Source organism: Diorhabda sublineata, chromosome 8 (genome assembly GCF_026230105.1).
Source record: "Diorhabda sublineata isolate icDioSubl1.1 chromosome 8, icDioSubl1.1, whole genome shotgun sequence".
NCBI classification, from domain to species: Eukaryota; Metazoa; Arthropoda; class Insecta; order Coleoptera; family Chrysomelidae; genus Diorhabda; species Diorhabda sublineata.
The window spans coordinates 32,739,568-32,762,732 of NC_079481.1; the positions used below are offsets into that span (position 1 = coordinate 32,739,568).

General features: G+C 37.9%; 1 protein-coding gene across 2 annotated transcripts in view; it reads right to left on the reverse strand.

Moving 5' to 3' along the window:
* The window catches only part of LOC130448234 (myocardin-related transcription factor B-like), a 74,247-nt gene that overhangs the window by 11,678 nt on the left and 39,404 nt on the right, over positions 1-23,165 (reverse strand). For both annotated transcript variants that reach the window (XM_056785514.1, XM_056785513.1), the window contains exon 2: positions 5,635-5,838. In XM_056785514.1, the coding sequence (XP_056641492.1) occupies positions 5,635-5,731 (97 nt within the window). In that variant the 5' untranslated portion in view covers positions 5,732-5,838. The remainder of the gene's footprint in view (positions 1-5,634; positions 5,839-23,165) is intronic.

A 23,165-nucleotide genomic window follows, 5' to 3' on the forward strand; every position in this document is an offset into this window, starting at 1 on the left:
TTAAACCAGCTCGACACATGTCTACCTCACAACGCGACCGTGAAAGACAAAAAAAAAACTAAATCGACTCGAAAATTTCACTCGAATTCGATAAAAAAAAATAGCGTAGGAAAAAAAATGAAACAAGTACACCCGTTCGGGGTGGGCGATTGAAGAGGCGGACGCCCGCCCCCAGAAGAACTACACCGTTGTTCCGGCTATGACCTATCGTTGATCGAAGCGTGGATTAGACTGCTGCGAATGTCTCGACAAAAAAAATATTTTTGTTATTGTAGCAATGCGCGGAAGATATACAGTAGCGTATCAAATTAATTTTGTATATACGATCGAATTTATTTTATAAATTTTATATCCGAATGGTTGACGTTTAGTCAAACTCGATTAGAATTATCTATTTTCATCTTATGCGAGTACTTTTACAAACTTTTTATGTGGCAAAAAATTTTACAACGTTGTCAAATTTCGCGTATTGTTGAGACATTATTGGAAGTAACAGTGGCAATATAATTTGTTCCGTCAATGTGATATATGTTGACGTAGATAAAAAATGAATATTAACCACGTACCAGACAAGTTCCGGATGACGGAAATGGCTAACCGCTAATGTCGGCGATTAGTACTCGAGTACTGGTTGTTAAATGAATTTAAACGTTTCGGAAACAAAAAGAAAAATTGTTGTGTGATTATTTTTTTATAAAATTGATAACGAAGAAGTTGTATGTACCTTTTCGAGACACACTGTTTATTTTAAATCGATTAAAATGCGTAAGATTCAACATGCTTGAATTTCGGAGGCGATGTTGGTAAATAAAACTGACCGAATCAAACGTGTTTTGATGTTATAACGGTTTGGACATGAACAATCCACATTTATCAGATTCTTTGATCTCAATACGACGTTCAAGATTTTAGTTGCTATTAAATGTTTTATAAATAATCATAGAAAACTGGTATTTATACTAATAATTGTCATACCATCAATAAGACGTTCCAAAATTACCATGTGCTTTATAATGTTTTCATTTATATTTGTGTTTGATTCCGTTTCGATATAGGGTGACTCTCACATGCAAAAACATAATAATACGAGAGGATAGACCTAAAAAAACGTAACCTAACATAAAACACAAAACTCTGAGGAAACTGGAAAGGATAAAACATGAGCAAACGTGCGACACGCCTCAAAATTAACATCGAAAACGACTTAGTCGTAGAAGCAAGTTAAATCTTACGAAAAATTAACTGAAATGCCATCAAATGGCTCCGAAACAACTTAAATAACTGAAATGATGAAACTGGAAACGATAAAACATGAGCAAACGTGCGACACGCCTCAAAATTAACATCGAAAACGACTTAGTCGTAGAAGCAAGTTAAATCACACGAGAAATTAACTGAAATGCCATCAAATGGCTCCGAAACAACTTAAATAACTGAAATGATGAAACTGGAAACGATAAAACATGAGCAAACGTGCGACACGCCTCAAAATTAACATCGAAAACGACTTAGTCGTAGAAGCAAGTTAAATCACACGAGAAATTAACTGAAATGCCATCGAATGGCTCCGAAACAACTTAAATAACTGAAATGATGAAACTGGAAACGATAAAACATGAGCAAACGTGCGACACGCCTCAAAATTAACATCGAAAACGACTTAGTCGTAGAAGCAAGTTAAATCACACGAGAAATTAACTGAAATGCCATCAAATGGCTCCGAAACAACTTAAATAACTGAAATGATGAAACTGGAAAGGATAAAACATGAGCAAACGTGCGACACGCCTCAAAATTAACATCGAAAACGACTTAGTCGTAGAAGCAAGTTAAATCACACGAGAAATTAACTGAAATGCCATCGAATGGCTCCGAAACAACTTAAATAACTGAAATGATGAAACTGGAAACGATAAAACATGAGCAAACGTGCGACACGCCTCAAAATTAACATCGAAAACGACTTAGTCGTAGAAGCAAGTTAAATCACACGAGAAATTAACTGAAATGCCATCGAATGGCTCCGAAACAACTTAAATAACTGAAATGAAGAAACTGGAAACGATAAAACATGAGCAAACGTGCGACACGCCTCAAAATTAACATCGAAAACGACTTAGTCGTAGAAGCAAGTTAAATCACACGAGAAATTAACTGAAATGCCATCGAATGGCTCCGAAACAACTTAAATAACTGAAATGATGAAACTGGAAAGGATAAAACATGAGCAAACGTGCGACACGCCTCAAAATTAACATCGAAAACGACTTAGTCGTAGAAGCAAGTTAAATCACACGAGAAATTAACTGAAATGCCATCGAATGGCTCCGAAACAACTTAAATAACTGAAATGATGAAACTGGAAAGGATAAAACATGAGTAAACGTGCGACACGCCTCAAAACTAACATCGAATACGACTTAGTCGTAGAAACAAGTTAAATCACACGAGAAATTAACTGAAATACCATCAAATGGCTCCGAAACAACTTAAATAACTGAAATGATGAAACTGGAAAGGATAAAACATGAGCAAACGTGCGACACGCCTCAAAATTAACATCGAAAACGACTAACTTGCAGAAGCAAGTTAAATCACACGAGAAATTAACTGAAATGCCATCAAATGGCTCCAAAACAACTTAAATAACTGAAATGGGCAACACACCAAGCATTTTTCAAACAATTGTAATTGAATTGTCCGGTTCAATCTACTCCAATCCACTTGAAGATGCTAGACTTAGCGGAGAATGCAACCAGCAGATTCTGATATCCAGAACACGGAACCTAAATTTTTTCGAAATGTGAGACACAAAGGAACTTCAAAGAATTACATCTGGTATGAGAGTATGAAATAGAAGACGACAGCTACAGTTATAGCTCTAAACCTCTTAAAAGGAGTGGAAATAACAGATCAGTTGTAAACACTGAAGATCCCCGTTATCATAGCAAAAAATTAGGCCACAAACAGACTATTTGGGTCATTTAAAGATAGTCCGTATTCGACGAATACAATCCTCGAAAACGTCTTTTTGAGATTCGTCCTTTACAATCCATTATATTGAATGTTTGTTGTTTCTGGAATGTAGTGGTGGATCAGTTACGAATTGATACAAAAAATACAACTCATTTTGCTTTAACCCCGTCAATAATGCTTGAAAAATGTTCATTCGATTGCGCTTTCGGTCCAAAGTCAGCAAAAGCTACATCTAACGCTCACTCTACAGTCATTATATGGCAAATGTCTTGACCTTCTTTTTGACACAACTTCACTTGAGCCTTTTCCCCAATACATCATTTTTTCTAGACCATCAAGTCATTTGGCATTTATTCGTTGATTCACAAGCATCTTTGCGGGACTTTCCCTTCCATATTTCAACGACGCTGGTTCAGTCGAGTCATCTCTTGGTAACTTTGTTTCAATTCCCAAAGTTGGTACTTCATCATATACGAAGGTTATCTTCTAAGTCATCCAGATAAACTTCGATACTGTGTGCAACATTGAAGACTTTCGAAGCCATGTTTCCATAATTGGAGGCGAATATGTCGAAAAGCTTCGAACTTGTATGTTTCTGTTTATTTTTTTTTGTAAAAACTTAGAAAGCGACTCTCGTAATTTGAAAATATGAAGACACGATCTTGGTGACAACGTCGGAAGTCTCCAACTGGTATCTGATATAACAAAACGTTCCTCTTAAGACGTGTTCAAATTTTAGTTGAATTATAAGGTTTTTGGGCACCATTTTGAAACATTTTAGAGCGGAATTAGATTTTGAATTCTTCTATTCCTCCATGTAAAGTCTAAACGAATCGTTTTTAGTCATTTGTATAATCATCAAACGATATAAATTCATTAAATGCGATTCAAGCTAACAGTTTTAGACGCTCTGTATATACAAGTTGAATTAATTAATGAAAATAACATGGACGGTGTCCAATTAACTAAGTTATAAATTAAAGTTTGTTACTTTCGGTCAAATAAAAATAATTAACTTTAGAATATATTCTGCACGTGATTTATTAGAAAACGTTACAAGGTGACTCATAGTAACTATGATGATAGAGATAAAAGGTATTTAGATGAATAGGACATATATACAGGGTGAACTGTTTAAATTACTTAACTAGACAGACCAAATTGTTTACATTTTAACTGTCACTATCAAAAAAATTTCGTTTGGTTTGAATTATCGCGCGTTTGTCAGTTTTATCGGTATAGAGAAATTATTCGGAAATATTATTTGGGGTTGTGATCGATGTTGACATATAATCAGACACTAGGTACTAGGTACAGAGCTGGAGCTGTTTGAATCTTGAATCTTGAGCGATTTAAGAACCTCAGGGTGCGGTGTTGGGACCACTATTGTTTTTGCTTTATATAAACGACTGTCGATCAGTTTTGTTCGCCGACAATGCTAAATTCCTAGCAAAGGGGGATGAAAACGTCAGCATCGAAAATCTGAGAGAAAGTTTTATTCAAATAATTTGAAATAAAGCGAAGCAAAAACTTGAAAAATAACATTTAGCTATGCAAAACGAGGTACCAGAAGGGAATCTGTAAAATGGTTGAAAATTCTAGCTAGATTGTGTACAGATTGTCCCTGTAAAAGTTACGGATTGTTTTAACCATTGAGCAGGATCCGTCCCTGGCTTTCAGATAGTTCCGTTAAAAACCCTACACGGACATACGTAATTATCCATTAAAAATTCATAACGTTTGAATGTATAATTTGGAAAATATACTTAAATATAAGTTTTTTCCTCTCCCGAATTTTTTTGTATCAAGTCCCGGAACACCCTGTATGTCAGCCCGTGTAAATTTGGAGCTGATCGTGCGGTCGATTCAACCAGTTTGAGTCTTTTGGGGCCATTTCTTATAACCTATTTACAGAATTCATTCGCCAGACCTGGGATCGGCCACCAATGGACCCAGAAGCCATTCTTGGTGTGGCCAAAAGGCCAAAAGCGCTGTCATCACGTCTTTCAACGGCATTCCCGCAAAGCGGGCTCGGCAAAGATTGACGGAGACACCTAGCGTGAGACAAGCGAAGGCCCATTTAGTCGGACCCCGCCCGTTTCTCGCCAAACAACTTCTCCAGCTAAATAGGCGCGAAATCAGACTAGTGATCGGACTTCTAATCGGACAATGCCATCACCTTTACGCCATGGGCATCACGTATGATTTGGAGTGCCTGTAAGTGGCCACGGGCGCGAGTTTTAAACACCTGGGCCAACCCCACAACCTGCCTAACGGGATTTCATGGACGTTTTTAGAGAATCGATTTGTAGGAAGGCCTTTTGTTTGTTAAATTCTAGAAACCGAATGATCGAGAAATCGGTTTTGTATAAATAGGCGATTAATTCAGTAAATAAACTCTTATTCATCGGGATTTACACGTAAGCTTTGTTTTTAAAAGGATTACAATGATAAAAATTATACAACTGTTTAGTAATAAGTCTTCGTGTATAGTTTAGTGAATAGTGAAAAGTGTTTAGTGTTAGTATATAAACAAAATTGAAAACGGCGCGAAAAACAAGCAAAAACACTTTAAATTCTTCATATAATCGACGCTACTGATCGCTTTTTACCTCATCCTAGTTCGCTCGTGCTGTATATGTTTTGAGTGGTACTTACATTCTTTATTTTGATCGATAACAATCGGAGATGTATCTATGATGGCCTTGGGAGGCGACTCCCTCGGACTGGTGGGAGATCCTCCACCTTCCGCCATATTATTACGAAACCACTCCGGATATATCGCCGAAATGGTATCTACCAGGTCGCGATCCAGTTGAAGTTGCCAATAACCAGAGCCAGAATCGCTAATGTGACTAGACTCTGTAACAAAAAAAAAATATATATACATGTATAAACAAAACACCTAAATAGCCTTTTAATCGGTACTGCTTTTTTTTTTATTTCAGATTTATTATTTATCTCTGATCGGCGCCATTGAAGGCTTCTTAGTGGATATACGAGGGTTGAAACGAAAGTAATTTCTCAAGGCGTTTGGTGTTTAGTCAGCGCGAAACTCGATTTGGGCCTTTTTTTCAAAATAATAATAAATATTTTCGAGGTTAAGCGCTGATATGTTTGTAATGGGTATCCGCACGATAAAAAATAATTGCCTCGACCCTCGTATAAATCTAGTGAATAAGAATTGACGTTACATACATCGAACGTATTTCATTTTGAAACATCAACAACTATTCATGGCCGACGAAACGTAAGCAAAGATTAAAAATAATAAACTAGTTAATACATTCCGCCAATCGAGCAAATCAAACAGAACAATGCGGATCCCGATCGACCATAAAGTTGCGTTTGCACCGTCGATCGTTTTACGTGCATAAAATAAATAATTTATTTCTAGATCTGTGTCAAATTCTGACAATCGAATGATTGTCGCTTGGACAAAATGTTAAAAAAAAGTTTCGTTAGAAGGAAACGGCGATTAAGTGAAAATATTCACCATAGAAATGAAAAAATGCCAAAAAATCCCTGTATACGTGACCGCAGCGCGTAAACTCGGCTTAACTTATGGTTGCCATACACGTTACGGTTTAGAAACGCCCGATGCTAGATCGAGAATCAATTCTTTCGAATTATTATGGGTGGTACGTTTATTTCGTATCAGGGAACGGTTTTTCGGTTTTTATTATATTAATTCAGGTAATATTTAAACGAATGGACTATAATTTATTTATATATACATTTCGAGAAAAAATTATTGTGTAGTAAATGCGAAATTGTTAGAAATTTAATACTATTGCTCTAATAAAATTTAACTGCCAACTAGATTATTTAAATAACACATTACAATCAGAAATTTATTTTATTTTCCAAAATTTTGGCAAACGTTCATTTCCCGATTTTATCGTAATAAAAAAAAAAAGCATTTTTCTCTCTGAATCTATATCCGAAATTGACGTTTACGAATTTAAAAATCATTAGAATTGTTCATTCGGAACGGAAGCGAATCCCGAGATTCTAGAAGAATCTAGTCGCTTGTTTTGACATTTTGACAGATATCATTTGAGATAAACCTTTGGCTCTGACGGAAAGGTTTTCTGATACAAATTATTTGATCTAACATTAATTTGAATTAAAAAAAAAACATTAAAAAAATTCCAAGGTCCAATTTCCGATAATTAAGGGGGTGCGTCTCGGCACGCTCTCCGTCAGTGATAAAGGGACCAGTTCACCTGTGTAGCATTGATGGTTTGAGGATGTTTTGGAGTTAAGGCGACCGGAGATCTGGTAAATATTAAAGGGATTTTGAAGAAAGAAAGTTATAAACTATATTAAAGGAAAATGGAGTGCGTTATGGTCAGCGCCTGATCTGCAGCTGAAGCTCCTGCTGAAACTCAGGCAAATTATTGGGGATTGATATACTGGAAACGCAATATTCCGTCTTCAAACCAAAGTAGAAAATATCCTGCGCCATGTTGACAGAGTACACGATCAGGGCCTTTGGTTGTTACTTAGATATACGAGGGTTGTCTAAAAACTTATCAACCTAATAAGGAAACAAGACTTTTTAAAGACTTATCAGCTAACCTTCGTATTTACAGTTGTCGGGGGATCATAAATGATGATTACACGATTAATTCAGTTCCTTCGAACGTGCTATCTACTTCAGGGTTGAATTAAATAATTTTAAGACAGATATGAAAGCGGCTTACGTAAATTGTTGGGAAACCTCGAATTTTCGTTGAAATAAATTGGTTACAAGATCAAAAGCCGACGAAAAGATGATTTAACGTTCAACTTGGAATATTTCCCAAAAAAAAAAAATGGCGTATCGAAATGAAGATCGGTAAAATTTTTGAATTGATTTTATGCGGTTCATTTGAAAGTACACGTATGTTTTCAAGATCAAATTTTATTCAAGGTATTAGGCAATCGTAATTACATTATTTCAGATTCATAACACACCCACGCGCACCAACGTTAAACAGCTGTCAGCAGATAAACAAACTTTTATAACTGGAGAATGTTTTTGATTATCACGTTAAATTATTATCATTATTATTATTATTATTATTATCGTAGAAAATTAGGGTAGACCCGTAAATTGAAAGAAATTTGTACGTTTTTCGGTTGTATTGAATTAAAAAAAGCTTGCAAACGAATAGACAGAAAACATCATACATATTCGACATAATTTTCATATTTTTTTCATCATAGAGACGATAGATAGATAAAGAGGAGTCTCAGCAACACAGCGGACCGCGCCAAAGTGAATCCCGAGATTCTGGAGTGACAGGACATTTGGATCTGTCTACCTCTCTAAGACAAGTGACACAAAATGTTCCTAGAGATGGTCGAGAAAAGGTTTAAGACGAAAACCAATCAACACAACCAGGACTCGACGGCAAGTTTGAAACGAAGGGTCAATCGCGTCAAGATGGAAATCAAGGATTCTCGGAAGCTCCACCAAGAGATTTCGCTAGCTTACTCGGCCTTCAGCACGAGTTCTACGTCCTCCACTAGACTTCTTATGATTTCTTGGTTCAAAAGATCACCATTTGGAGACCCTGGACAATATTAGAGCCGAGCTCACGCAAGATATCTTATCAAAGCCTTCCAGGCCCCGTTAAGATATTTTAAGTTGTTAGAAATAATTTTACTTCGTACCTCGGTCCAAAGTACGGTATGAACAAAAATTGTATACACAACACGGGTCAAAAGTTGAAATCTCAGTCCTGCGCGTCATGATGATGAAAAATTTTCTTTCGCCCCTCGTAGTGTTTATTTCTTCGTTTTAACGAGTTTTTCTTCGATCGCGAAGCCTAATTACAAATTTTCATAAAAATCTGTGCTTGAAAACAAATTGGAAAACGTTCTAAACCTGTTTTCGTACGTTTAGGATATTGTTGTTGAAGAATTGTCGCTGTATAAAAACAATTAACGATGTAAGAACAAAAATTAAAATGTTTCGAAGGATTTTGAAAGTTGTTGTTGTAATAATAATAATAAAAAAAAAACATACCGATCGCCTACGCACGTTTCTCGATGACATCAGATAAACAGAAATTATTATAAACAATAGCGCGGTTAAAAAAAAAGAAAAACGCGATAATGGCGAAATTCGATTTTCCGCATTTTCATCTAGAATAGACGTTCGTGTTACCAAGGTCGTTAGGAAACTGAACGATCAACTAACGAACTCGGTATTATTAATTTTTGCGAGGGCGAAACGGGTTTCGCAAGAACGGGAATTGTCAGTTGTTATTTGAAATAATCAAAGGTTCTATCGGTATCGTTTAATGATGCTTTTAAACCTGTTGGTTTTTTCACTTGTTGGGAACTGCAGGATGGGAGTAGAATATCTATAGACGAAGAAACATTTTTTTAATCGATCTCTTTCTATTCCCACGATTAAATAATATTATTGAATTGTAAAATATATTTGAGAAACGTCTTTTCAAAAGGGTAAAAACGTAAAAAAGTAACCTGGTGGCTGGTTCCACAGGCTGGTTCCTCTTCAAAAGAAGGTTTCTTGGTAAATTAACATTCTCTAATAGTCCTCCCGTTGAGTAGATCTTGCTGGAGTGTCATAATGTTGGACATCACCGATGAAAATCTGTCTTGGTAATAATCAGTTCTATGCTTCAAGTTGTGACAGTTTCTGCTCAATTTTGGATCGTTTTTAAGTCAAATTTCCCTCTTTTGTATCGAGTCGAGCATCCTCGGGATATTCTTGGCAACCCACCTCCAAATGAGTCAACAATACTCCGAACATTAACTGATCTGATAGATTGGAAGTTGTTGCGAAATATATAGCTTTTTGGTATTGAAGAAAGATCCAAGTTTTTGTCTAATACAGTGACGAGACTATCCTGGACATCTTCCTAGTCTTCTTCATCATCATTTTTATTATTATCGTTTTCTCTTGTTGCCTCTATTACGTCCAGACTGGACCAAATTCTGAGTTGCAATGCCAACCTTCTTTGATCTGATGCCGCCTACAGATGTTCGCAGTGTGGAGATGCTACTCTAGTTTTTAGGAAAGACGTGACCTGGTGGCTGGTTCCTCTCCAAAAGAAGGTTTCTTGGTAAATTAACATTCTCTAATAGTCCTCCCGTTGAGTAGATCTTGCTGGAGTGTCATAATGTTGGTCATCACCGATGAAAATCTGTCTTGGTAATAATCAGTTCTGTGCTTCAAGTTGTGACAGTTTCTGCTCAATTTTGGATCGTTTTTAAGTCAAATTTCCCTCTTTTGTATTGAGTCGAGCATCCTCAGGATATTCTTGGCAACCGAGCTCCAAATGTGCGAGCAATACTCCGAAGATTCACTGATCTGAAGGATTGGAAGCTGTTGCGAAGTATATAGCTTTTTGGTATTGAAGAAAGATCCAAGTTTTTGTCTAATACAGTGACGAGACTATCCTGGACATCTTCCTAGTCTTCTTCATCATCATTTTTATTATTAACGTTTTCTCTTGTTGCCTCTATTACGTCCAGACTGGACCAAATCCTGAGTTGCAATGCCAACCTTCTTTGATCTGATGCCGCCTACAGATGTTCGCAGTGTGGAGATGCTACTCTAGTTTTTAGGAAAGACGTGACCTGGTGGCTGGTTCCTCTCCAAAAGAAGGTTTCTTGGTAAATTAACATTCTCTAATAGTCCTCCCGTTGAGTAGATCTTGCTGGAGTGTCATAATGTTGGACATCTCCGATGAAAATCTGTCTTGGTAATAATCAGTTCTGTGCTTCAAGTTGTGACAGTTTCTGGTCAATTTTGGATCGTTTTTAAGTCAAATTTCCCTCTTTTGTATCGAGTCGAGCATCCTCGGGATATTCTTGGCAACCCACCTCCAAATGAGTCAACAATACTCCGAACATTAACTGATCTGATAGATTGGAAGTTGTTGCGAAATATATAGCTTTTTGGTATTGAAGAAAGATCCAAGTTTTTGTCTAATACAGTGACGAGACTATCCTGGACATCTTCCTAGTCTTCTTCATCATCATTTTTATTATTAACGTTTTCTCTTGTTGCCTCTATTACGTCCAGACTGGACCAAATCCTGAGTTGCAATGCCAACCTTCTTTGATCTGATGCCGCCTACAGATGTTCGCAGTGTGGAGATGCTACTCTAGTTTTTAGGAAAGACGTGACCTGGTGGCTGGTTCCTCTCCAAAAGAAGGTTTCTTGGTAAATTAACATTCTCTAATAGTCCTCCCGTTGAGTAGATCTTGCTGGAGTGTCATAATGTTGGACATCTCCGATGAAAATCTGTCTTGGTAATAATCAGTTCTGTGCTTCAAGTTGTGACAGTTTCTGGTCAATTTTGGATCGTTTTTAAGTCAAATTTCCCTCTTTTGTATTGAGTCGAGCATCCTCGGGATATTCTTGGCAACCCACCTCCAAATGTGTCAACAATACTCCGAACATTAACTGATCTGATAGATTGGAAGTTGTTGCGAAATATATAGCTTTTTGGTATTGAAGAAAGATCCAAGTTTTTGTCTAATACAGTGACGAGACTATCCTGGACATCTTCCTAGTCTTCTTCATCATCATTTTTATTATTAACGTTTTCTCTTGTTGCCTCTATTACGTCCAGACTGGACCAAATCCTGAGTTGCAATGCCAACCTTCTTTGATCTGATGCCGCCTACAGATGTTCGCAGTGTGGAGATGCTACTCTAGTTTTTAGGAAAGACGTGACCTGGTGGCTGGTTCCTCTCCAAAAGAAGGTTTCTTGGTAAATTAACATTCTCTAATAGTCCTCCCGTTGAGTAGATCTTGCTGGAGTGTCATAATGTTGGACATCTCCGATGAAAATCTGTCTTGGTAATAATCAGTTCTGTGCTTCAAGTTGTGACAGTTTCTGGTCAATTTTGGATCGTTTTTAAGTCAAATTTCCCTCTTTTGTATCGAGTCGAGCATCCTCGGGATATTCTTGGCAACCCACCTCCAAATGAGTCAACAATACTCCGAACATTAACTGATCTGATAGATTGGAAGTTGTTGCGAAATATATAGCTTTTTGGTATTGAAGAAAGATCCAAGTTTTTGTCTAATACAGTGACGAGACTATCCTGGACATCTTCCTAGTCTTCTTCATCATCATTTTTATTATTAACGTTTTCTCTTGTTGCCTCTATTACGTCCAGACTGGACCAAATCCTGAGTTGCAATGCCAACCTTCTTTGATCTGATGCCGCCTACAGATGTTCGCAGTGTGGAGATGCTACTCTAGTTTTTAGGAAAGACGTGACCTGGTGGCTGGTTCCTCTCCAAAAGAAGGTTTCTTGGTAAATTAACATTCTCTAATAGTCCTCCCGTTGAGTAGATCTTGCTGGAGTGTCATAATGTTGGACATCTCCGATGAAAATCTGTCTTGGTAATAATCAGTTCTGTGCTTCAAGTTGTGACAGTTTCTGGTCAATTTTGGATCGTTTTTAAGTCAAATTTCCCTCTTTTGTATTGAGTCGAGCATCCTCGGGATATTCTTGGCAACCCACCTCCAAATGAGTCAACAATACTCCGAAGATTAACTGATCTGATAGATTGGAAGTTGTTGCGAAATATATAGCTTTTTGGTATTGAAGAAAGATCCAAGTTTTTGTCTAATACAGTAACGAGACTATCCTGGACATCTTCCTAGTCTTCTTCATCATCATTTTTATTATTAACGTTTTCTCTTGTTGCCTATATTACGTCCAGACTGGACCAAATCCTCAGTTGCAATGCCAACCTTCTTTGATCTGATGCCGCCTACAGATGTTCGCAGTGTGAAGATGCTACTCTAGTTTTTAGGAAAGACGTGACCTGGTGGCTGGTTCCTCTCCAAAAGAAGGTTTCTTGGTAAATTAACATTCTCTAATAGTCCTCCCGTTGAGTAGATCTTGCTGGAGTGTCATAATGTTGGACATCTCCGATGAAAATCTGTCTTGGTAATTATCAGTTCTGTGCTTCAAGTTGTGACAGTTTCTGCTCAATTTTGGATCGCTTCTAAGTCAAATTTCCCTCTTTTTTATTGAGTCTTGCATCCTTAGGATATTCTTGGCAACCGAGCTCCAAATGTGTCAACAATACTCCGAAGATTAACTGATCTGAAGGATTGGAAGCTGTTGCGAAATATATAGCTTTTTGGTATTGAAGAAAGATCCAAGTTTTTGTCTAATTCAGTGACGAGACTATACCTGGACATCTTCCTAGTCTTCTTCATCATCATTTTTATCATTATCGTTTTCTCTCGTTGCCTCTTTTATGTCCAGACTGGACCAAATCCTGAGTTGCAATGCCAACCTTCTTTGATCTGATGCCGCCTACAGATGTTCGCAGTGTGAAGATGCTACTCTAGTTTTTAGGAAAGACGTGACCTGGTGGCTGGTTCCTCTCCAAAAGAAGGTTTCTTGGTAAATTAACATTCTCTAATAGTCCTCCCGTTGAGTAGATCTTGCTGGAGTGTCATAATGTTGGACATCTCCGATGAAAATCTGTCTTGGTAATTATCAGTTCTGTGCTTCAAGTTGTGACAGTTTCTGCTCAATTTTGGATCGCTTCTAAGTCAAATTTCCCTCTTTTTTATTGAGTCTTGCATCCTTAGGATATTCTTGGCAACCGAGCTCCAAATGTGTCAACAATACTCCGAAGATTAACTGATCTGAAGGATTGGAAGCTGTTGCGAAGTATATAGCTTTTTGGTATTGAAGAAAGATCCAAATTTTTATCTAATTCAGTGACGAGACTATACCTGGACATCTTCCTAGTCTTCTTCATCATCATTTTTATCATTATCGTTTTCTCTTGTTGCCTCTATTACGTCCAGACTGGACCAAATCCTGAGTTGCAATGCCAACCTTCTTTGATCTGATGCCGCCTACAGATTTTGGTGATAGCCGAGTGTACTGGGGGAGGCTGATATGAACGACGAGACCCCTGAGCTATCCTCGCCGAAGGTTGTTTGCAATTTTGTCAAGAAGATGGTTGATATAAGAAGAACGAGAATAAGGGACAACCAATACCAACCTTAAACCTTTTTGAGGTATGTCCATCGATGGCGACCTAGATGGATCGGTCTTTGGGAAAGCTTTAATTGAGGAAGACAAACCGTTCGATCTTGGCATGTTAAACTCCGTCAAAAATCTTCGATATATCCATTGCGATTGCTCTGGATTTCCTCCGGGTAATATAGATTAGGAGATCCCCGGTTGATGGGGGATGATTCGGAGCTACTCCAAAGATGAATTTGAGTATTATAAAGGATCAGAAGTTGTTGTGGAGTGTACGGTTATTTGGTTTTGAAATTTTTTTAAAGCAATTTCGTTCAGAATATGTCAGAATAAGCAACGTAAAATTATTTTTTTAGATACCGACCTGCTTTGTTTACAATTTAACCTGCTTCATTTTCTGAGGGGGCGTAAATTTATTCTATATTTCGATTTTATTATAAGGATAATTACATATACATTCGTTTATCTCGCGTGGGATTATTTTAATCCATATAAAATGTATTTGAGGATTTTGATACTTCTTTATGTCTTTGTCTCTACCTTTATTGGCCGGAAATTGCTTTCTACCAAATAATTTTTCAAGCTAACGGACAGTAATCGGAGGGAATAAGTTCGGGTGTATATGGAGGCAATGAATCATCAATCGTAAAGCTAAACCTGGTTCTGCGGGAGGTGGTTAGACACTCTATCCGTTGTGAGAAAGATTTAATAGAGGCAACAAGTGAAAACAATAATAATAAGAAGGAAGATTTGAATGAAAAGGCTTAGAAGATCAAGATATCGTCTCGTAGAAAGGCTATAAATTAGAGAAAAACCAAAAACCAACAGGAAATTGTATGGCAGATGAAGCTCAGCGATGGAAACTGATGGTAGATTGCTGAATTTAAACGTGGTGGTACAGACACCGATAATAGTCAAAGTTCTGGTCGTCCTATTGAGGTAATTACTCCAGAAAACATCAAAAAAGTCCACAAATTGGTTATATCAAATAAGGAATTGGAATTGCGTGAGATAGTTGAGGTCATAAAGATATCAGAAGGTAGTGGGTTCACAATAATGCTTCAACATTTCACCATGAGAAAGCTTATTTCAAAGTGGGTACGGCGTTTACTCAAAACAACAACACGTTGATGATGGCCATGTTTAAATGTAATAAACCGGTTTTTTTGCGTCGATACGTGACATTGGATCCATTACATCACTCCGGAATCACTACGATCATCATCTGAGCGGAATGCAGTCGATGAACCACGTCCAAAGGCACAACAGTCAGTTGGGAAGGTTGTGACTTCAGTATTTTGAAATATTGTACATCGACTATCAATATCGAATACTACGTAGAGTTGTTGGATAGTTTGAATGCAAAAATCAAGGAAAAACGGCCTCGTATGCCGAAGAAATAACCGCAGTTTCACTAAGACAATACAACGATTCACGGTGGTCGATAACAACGGTAGTGGAATCCACTGTATGGTCCAGATCTGGCCCCCAGTGACTACTGGCTCAAAAAAATGCTTTTCAGTAAGAAATTCAGTTGAAATGAAACTTATTATGATATTATAGACAAGAGTGGCATCCAGAAGTTAGAAAAGCGATTGTTTTACTCTTGAAGGAGATGATATTGATAAATAAAATCGGTTTTCGGCAAAAAAAAAAAACAATTAAATACCGTAAATTCGATCAAATATCTAAAGACACTCGATTGTATCACAAATTGTGAACTGACGTAACGTTTGTAGTTGATGCGACTGTAAACTTATAAAAAAACAAATTTCCTTTTGTGTATTACTTTTCCGAACGACCGGGTGACCTAAATAAACGATTAAATATAGCATATTTTGATTGACGATCGCAAGAAAAAAAGAAGACGTATAATAATATAATGGACGCGTGGGTTTATCTGGTGCGAAAAGGTGAATCTACCTGTTTTCGCCCACGTTCGAACCAAGCCAACTTAAACGCAATAATTTTTGTTTTCCGTTGATTAACTGATAAATTCGTTCGTTATTAGGAGTATTACGAGTTGGCTGATTCATTTTTTTTTTTCGTTATTTATAATAATTAACAGCGATTAAGTGTAGTTGTATTTTATTTGTCTCACTCGGTATATATTTTCGAAGTCTCGCTCGATTTATTTGTTTACATCTTGTTATGTGCTAAAAGCAGGAACTTGTTGCCGAAGTCGAAAAATTAGGTCAGATATTAGTCAACAAAATACGAAAACGCTAGAAGTATGTTCGGTCGGAATTGTGCAAAAGGGTGTAAGAAACATATTCGAAATTAATGAGCGTCATTTTGAAAAACACGTTTCGAAATATACGGGGCGACGTCGAGTGTTAATCACGAAATCGCGATAATAATATCAGAGACCGAAAACAAATTAACTAATTGTCTCTACGTGCCTATTGTACTAAGAGCCATGCGGGATTTAGAGTCCTGTTGGAACTGCATGCGCATAACTAAGATGCAGCTCCCACAAAAATCCCTGGAGTGAATTTGAAAGTTTCTAAAATGACTGAGCGAACTTTGAAATTGCGAGGTTCACTCCAGGGATGTTTTTGGGAGTTACCTCCGTGATTTATTCTTTAGAGAAGCTTTAATTAATTAAACTCCCTATATCAGAGTTAGAAGATTTGAAAAATCGAATACCGTTTACCCCGTTGAGGTCTATAGGTCCGCAACTGAATTTTACCAGCAACCCGGAGCGGTCATGCAGGACGTATTTTATTTTCTTCGTTTTCTCGAACATAATTCAAATAATATTCGATTATTTTTTTTTATTTGTGTTACTTTCACGTTTTCCTTCGGGCCCAGATCGAATAGCACACAGAAAACATTATTTTTCACCCTTTTTTAATTCAAATAAGATTGTCCTTTATTTTCCTTGGATCCACAACTCCGTCTGAAGTGTAAAAACGCAAAAAAAGTTTATCAAGGTCGGTTGGGGCTCAACAGACTATCATTTGACTTAAAATACTGTTCTATTCGAAAGAATTTTCATTTATCTTTGAAAACAAAATGTCATTTGTTTTTGAAAACTTGTCATTTTTGAAAATAAATTTTCACGTGTCTTCGAAAACATGTAACGTCATTTTTCTTTGAAAACAAAACGTCATTTGCTTTCGGAAACCGTTTTTATTTTCGAATGAAAAGTGTAATACATAATGTACGAGGTTGGTTCAAGAAGTACCTGGCACAAATAAATAAAACACACAAAAAATTCGATATGTTTGATACTCTTTTTATAAAATGAATAGTGAAGCTGTTCAAAATAGCCATTAACTGCCGATATCACCTCTTCATTGTTGGAAAATATTTAACCACCGAACCAGTTTTTTAAGTCTAGGAATAGAAAATAATCCGAAGGATTTAAATCTGTTGATTTCTGGCTTTCCTTTCTCAAGATCGTCAATGGAAATGATCCCACGCGCATCCCAAAAAACCGACGCCACGACCTTTCTACAGATGGAACGGTCTTTGCCTTCTTTTGAGCCTCCCTTCGCCCTTTTCAGTCCATCTAATTTTTCAGTGAAACTTTGCCAAAAGCTGCTCGATGGCAACATCCCCACGACGCTGTTTTTTTTTCCATTGTGAGCAAAAGCTTCGACACAGTTTTCTCATGTATAAATTTTGAGTTAATCTGCGATGTATCGCATATTTTAAAATGTTTTTTTATCCATTGGATCTTCTTTGAGTTTCTGGAGTCGTCACCCCATTTGGTCAATGGTGGTCTTCGCAGATCGTGCGTAATTTTTTTCATGTTTGATAATTCACTGCGGCGTCTTCAAAATTGAAACTATCGCCATCTCTAGGACAGGCTGGGTACTTCAGAGATCAATATCCAGTGTTCTATTCCATTTTATTTTATTAGTGACCTATTCTGATTTCCCAATTTGCTCTCATGATTGTCACTAGTTACATTTTTGGAGCTTTTGTTTAATCAATTTCGAGAAACTGTTTTGTTTTAAGGGACATCCGTTATAAAACATGGAGAATCTAAGGAAATTTTCATTATATCGATTCGAATGTTCTCTTCAAAGTGATCTATAGACAAATATTGTGTCGAAAAGGCGACTATTTATCCAATACCACCGGTATGAAATGTATTTGTTTATGATTTTGTCCTGTTCCCAATAAACACATTGGAATCTGAAATTCTCTATAATTTAGATTAATTTAGTGTTTGGGCTCATTAATATTAACTCGACGATGTGAGGAAAACAGAGACGGACCAAAACAACGATAACAGCATTTATCAAATGATAAAAAAAAAGTGTATCCAGATAATTATTAGCTATATTATATAGATACAATTTTGGAGTTTCCTTCATTACTTTGACACTGATTAATGATTACTAATTACGTTTCAATCCATTAGAGGCGCGACAGTCAAATTACAAAATAGTCCAGGAACCGAGAGTTTCAACTTGACACGAAAACCAATAGAAATGATTTTCGGTATAACGGCAGTTTTTGAACTCCGAAAAATTGGTATTTTGTCAATAGCGTCGAAGATCTCTACATATTTTTTTGGAAGAACCTCCCTGAAGTACTTGGCCTGACCTAGAGATGGCGGTAGTTGCTTGAAACTCTCCACTATATTACACAATCTGTACAGTAGATGTTTCAAGTTTGAAGACGCCATGTTGTTTGGTAGCCATCAATATAGTGATTAAATACGAAGACCAGCAACTCAGTGGTCCACCAAATGAAGCGACGCCTCCAGAAATGTTGAGGAACATCCACAAAAGAGATTTTTTTTTATATTTTGTTTTTAATATATTACATTTCCGAAAAAGGTCACTTGCCATTCTGGTCAATAGATCCTGCTATTTCAGGAATGCGAAAAGAAAGTTTTCATTAATCTTTTACATGGAAATTTTCCATTCTAGTTATTTCAATAGATTTGAAGCCGTTTCCAGAATCGGGGAGATAATTCACGAATATCAATTGTTTATAAACTGCAAATCAATTTTAAATCAATTCTCCATTACTGAAAAGCAACGCTTCATGGCCACATATCTCCAAAACGGACTATTTTTCCAAAAAACATGTTGATATCTTTTATGCGGGTGAATTTTCACGCTCTAAATACATTATATCGAAATACCGAATCCCTTCCACGTAGGGTTGCCATATCGCCAAATCGAATGGCCGGACAAACCGGCCAGTTTGGTAAAAATGTCATACACACTGGATTATTGAGGATTGTGTAATAATTAATCAATTTTTAGTTGGCGGAAACCTGTCTGAAGACCTCAGTTTAAACCTAACAAAATCGAGACAAGCGGGACACAGTTTGTTTTGGCCGGAAATGCAATCGGCAAACCTGTAGACGAAATAACAATTTTTGGAAGTTTTTCCGGTGGTTTTCCTCATTTTTAGCGGCCGTTCTTGGTTTTAATGTAAGGTTATACACGTCCCTATACTCGAGATTGTGTACTATATTTTATTTATTGCCAAAATCGCCGAGTCCGGTACTGTCTAGTATTCCAAAGATACATGAACATATGAGAAAAATAGTATCTAAGTTCAAGCTAGTTTAGTGGCATAGTTTTTACATTATTTCTATCATAGAAATCGGTGTAAACATCTGTGCCTACTTTTTCTGCGATGTATAATTACATCTTCGAAATAATATTAGGAAAACAATTATTGTAATCAGGGATTTTTTGAAAGCTATAGGATTCGATTTTGAAAAAATTGATGGAATATTTATTGGAATCGATTGAACAATCGTTATCATTTAATGTTTGAGGATGATTTCATGCAAATGTCGGCTCCGCGGCTCCGCTTTAGATAGCCCACGCGCAAGGTCCAATTTTGGAACAATTTCTCCAACATATCGGTCTCAATATTGACTTCCAGTGCGTCAATCGTTGCTGGTTTATCCCTGTAGACATGGCCCCACAAGAAATAGTCCAAAGAAGTTAAATCACAAGATCCAGGCAGTCAATTCACGTGTCCACGGCTCCGCTTTAGATTTCCCATGCGCAAGGTCCAATTTTGGAACAATTTCTCCAACATATCGGCTTCAATATCGACTTCCAGTGCGTCAATCGTTGCTGGTTTATCCCTGTAGACATGGCCCCACAAGAAATAGTCCAAAGGCGTTAAATCACAAGATCGAGGCGGCCAATTTACGGGCCCACGGCTCCTCTTTAGTTATCCCATGCGCAAGGTCCAATTTTGGAACAATTTCTCCAACATATCGGTCTCAATATCGACTTCCAGTGCGTCAATCGTTGCTGGTTTATCCCTTTAGACATGGCACAACAAGAAATAGTCCAAAGGCGTTAAATCACACGATCGAGGCGGCCAATTTACGGGCCCACGGCTCCTCTTTAGTTATCCCATGCGCAAGGTCCAATTTTGGAACAATTTCATCAACATATCTGCCGGTATTTCACGAATAAACGTTTCAATATGAGTAAATCGTTGCTGGTTTATCCCTGTAGACATGGCCCCACAAGAAATAGTCCAAAGGCGTTAAATCACACGATCGAGGCGGCCAATTTACGGGCCCACGGCTCCTCTTTAGTTATCCCATGCGCAAGGTCCAATTTTGGAACAATTTCTCCAACATATCGGTCTCAATATTGACTTCCAGTGCGTCAATCGTTGCTGGTTTATCCCTGTAGACATGGCCCCACAAGAAACAGTCCAAAGGCGTTAAATCACACGATCGAGGCGGCCAATTTACGGGCCCACGGCTCCTCTTTAGTTATCCCATGCGCAAGGTCCAATTTTGGAACAATTTCATCAACATATCTGCCGGTATTTCACGAATAAACGTTTCAATATGAGTAAATCGTTGCTGGTTTATCCCTGTAGACATGGCCCCACAAGAAATAGTCCAAAGGCGTTAAATCACACGATCGAGGCGGCCAATTTACGGGCCCACGGCTCCTCTTTAGTTATCCCATGCGCAAGGTCCAATTTTGGAACAATTTCTCCAACATATCGGTCTCAATATTGACTTCCAGTGCGTCAATCGTTGCTGGTTTATCCCTGTAGACATGGCCCCACAAGAAACAGTCCAAAGGCGTTAAATCACACGATCGAGGCGGCCAATTTACGGGCCCACGGCCCCTCTTTAGTTATCCCATGCGCAAGGTCCAATTTTGGAACAATTTCATCAACATATCTGCCGGTATTTCACGAATAAACGTTTCAATATGAGTAAATCGTTGCTGGTTTATCCCTGTAGACATGGCTCCACAAGAAATAGTCCAAAGGCGTTAAATCACACGATCGAGGCGGCCAATTTACGGGCCCACGGCTCCTCTTTAGTTATCCCATGCGCAAGGTCCAATTTTGGAACAATTTCTCCAACATATCGGTCTCAATATTGACTTCCAGTGCGTCAATCGTTGCTGGTTTATCCCTGTAGACATGGCCCCACAAGAAACAGTCCAAAGGCGTTAAATCACACGATCGAGGCGGCCAATTTACGGGCCCACGGCCCCTCTTTAGTTATCCCATGCGCAAGGTCCAATTTTGGAACAATTTCATCAACATATCTGCCGGTATTTCACGAATAAACGTTTCAATATGCGTAAATCGTTGCTGGTTTATCCCTGTAGACATGGCCCCACAAGAAATAGTCCAAAGGCGTTAAATCACACGATCGAGGCGGCCAATTTACGGGCCCACGGCTCCTCTTTAGTTATCCCATGCGCAAGGTCCAATTTTGGAACAATTTCTCCAACATATCGGTCTCAATATTGACTTCCAGTGCGTCAATCGTTGCTGGTTTATCCCTGTAGACATGGCCCCACAAGAAACAGTCCAAAGGCGTTAAATCACACGATCGAGGCGGCCAATTTACGGGCCCACGGCCCCTCTTTAGTTATCCCATGCGCAAGGTCCAATTTTGGAACAATTTCATCAACATATCTGCCGGTATTTCACGAATAAACGTTTCAATATGAGTAAATCGTTGCTGGTTTATCCCTGTAGACATGGCCCCACAAGAAATAGTCCAAAGGCGTTAAATCACACGATCGAGGCGGCCAATTTACGGGCCCACGGCTCCTCTTTAGTTATCCCATGCGCAAGGTCCAATTTTGGAACAATTTCTCCAACATATCGGTCTCAATATTGACTTCCAGTGCGTCAATCGTTGCTGGTTTATCCCTGTAGACATGGCCCCACAAGAAACAGTCCAAAGGCGTTAAATCACACGATCGAGGCGGCCAATTTACGGGCCCACGGCCCCTCTTTAGTTATCCCATGCGCAAGGTCCAATTTTGGAACAATTTCATCAACATATCTGCCGGTATTTCACGAATAAACGTTTCAATATGCGTAAATCGTTGCTGGTTTATCCCTGTAGATATGGCACCACAAGAAATAGTCCAAAGGCGTTAAATCACACGATCCGAGCGGCCAATTCACGGGCCCCAAACTCTTCACCGAGGGCGGCTCTCAATTGGGTCGTGTGGCATGTCCAATTCTTCCATTTTGGACAGAAAAAATCGTCGATCATTACGCTGTAGCGCTCGCCATTCACAGTAACAGAAAATGGTTGAATTTGGTTTTTTTTGGCTAGGTGCTGGAACATAAAAATTGGGCATCTCCCGACGCGAAATCGACTGTTTCGTAACGCGTACGAGGGCGCCAGCGCGAACGCGAGCTTAAAAGTTTCTAAATAGAACTTTAGTCAGACGTTCTGGAAAGTTTGTTGAACAAATTTCTTTATTTATGACTTTTCCTTCTATGTACCACGTATCTATGAGAATAAACTACTAGTGAATGTTCCCAAACAACGAGATTCGATAATAATCGATATAATTGTGAGAATATAAACCCAAGTAGTAGTAGTAGTTTTCTCAATAAGGCTTTAACCACGAAAAAAAAAATGTAAAATAATTCGAAAACGAGAAACATTCCCACAGATTGGGTTTAACAACCTTACCACGGATAAATACGATTATTGATCGATGTCGATTATCATTTTAGTTTCGGCGTATAATTTGTTTTATTTAAAAATTTTTAAAATTCAAATTTCGCGTCAATAACGAAACATTGTGCGCGCAAAAAATTTTTTCGTTCGTTATTAACGATCGACACAAAAATATCGATAAACGATTCGTCCTTGACATTTTTCAATTAGTCCGTAGGGCTAAATGGTAAATCTTATCGGTGCGATTTGTGTCAGTTGTCGAGTAGTGAATGCGTTTTGA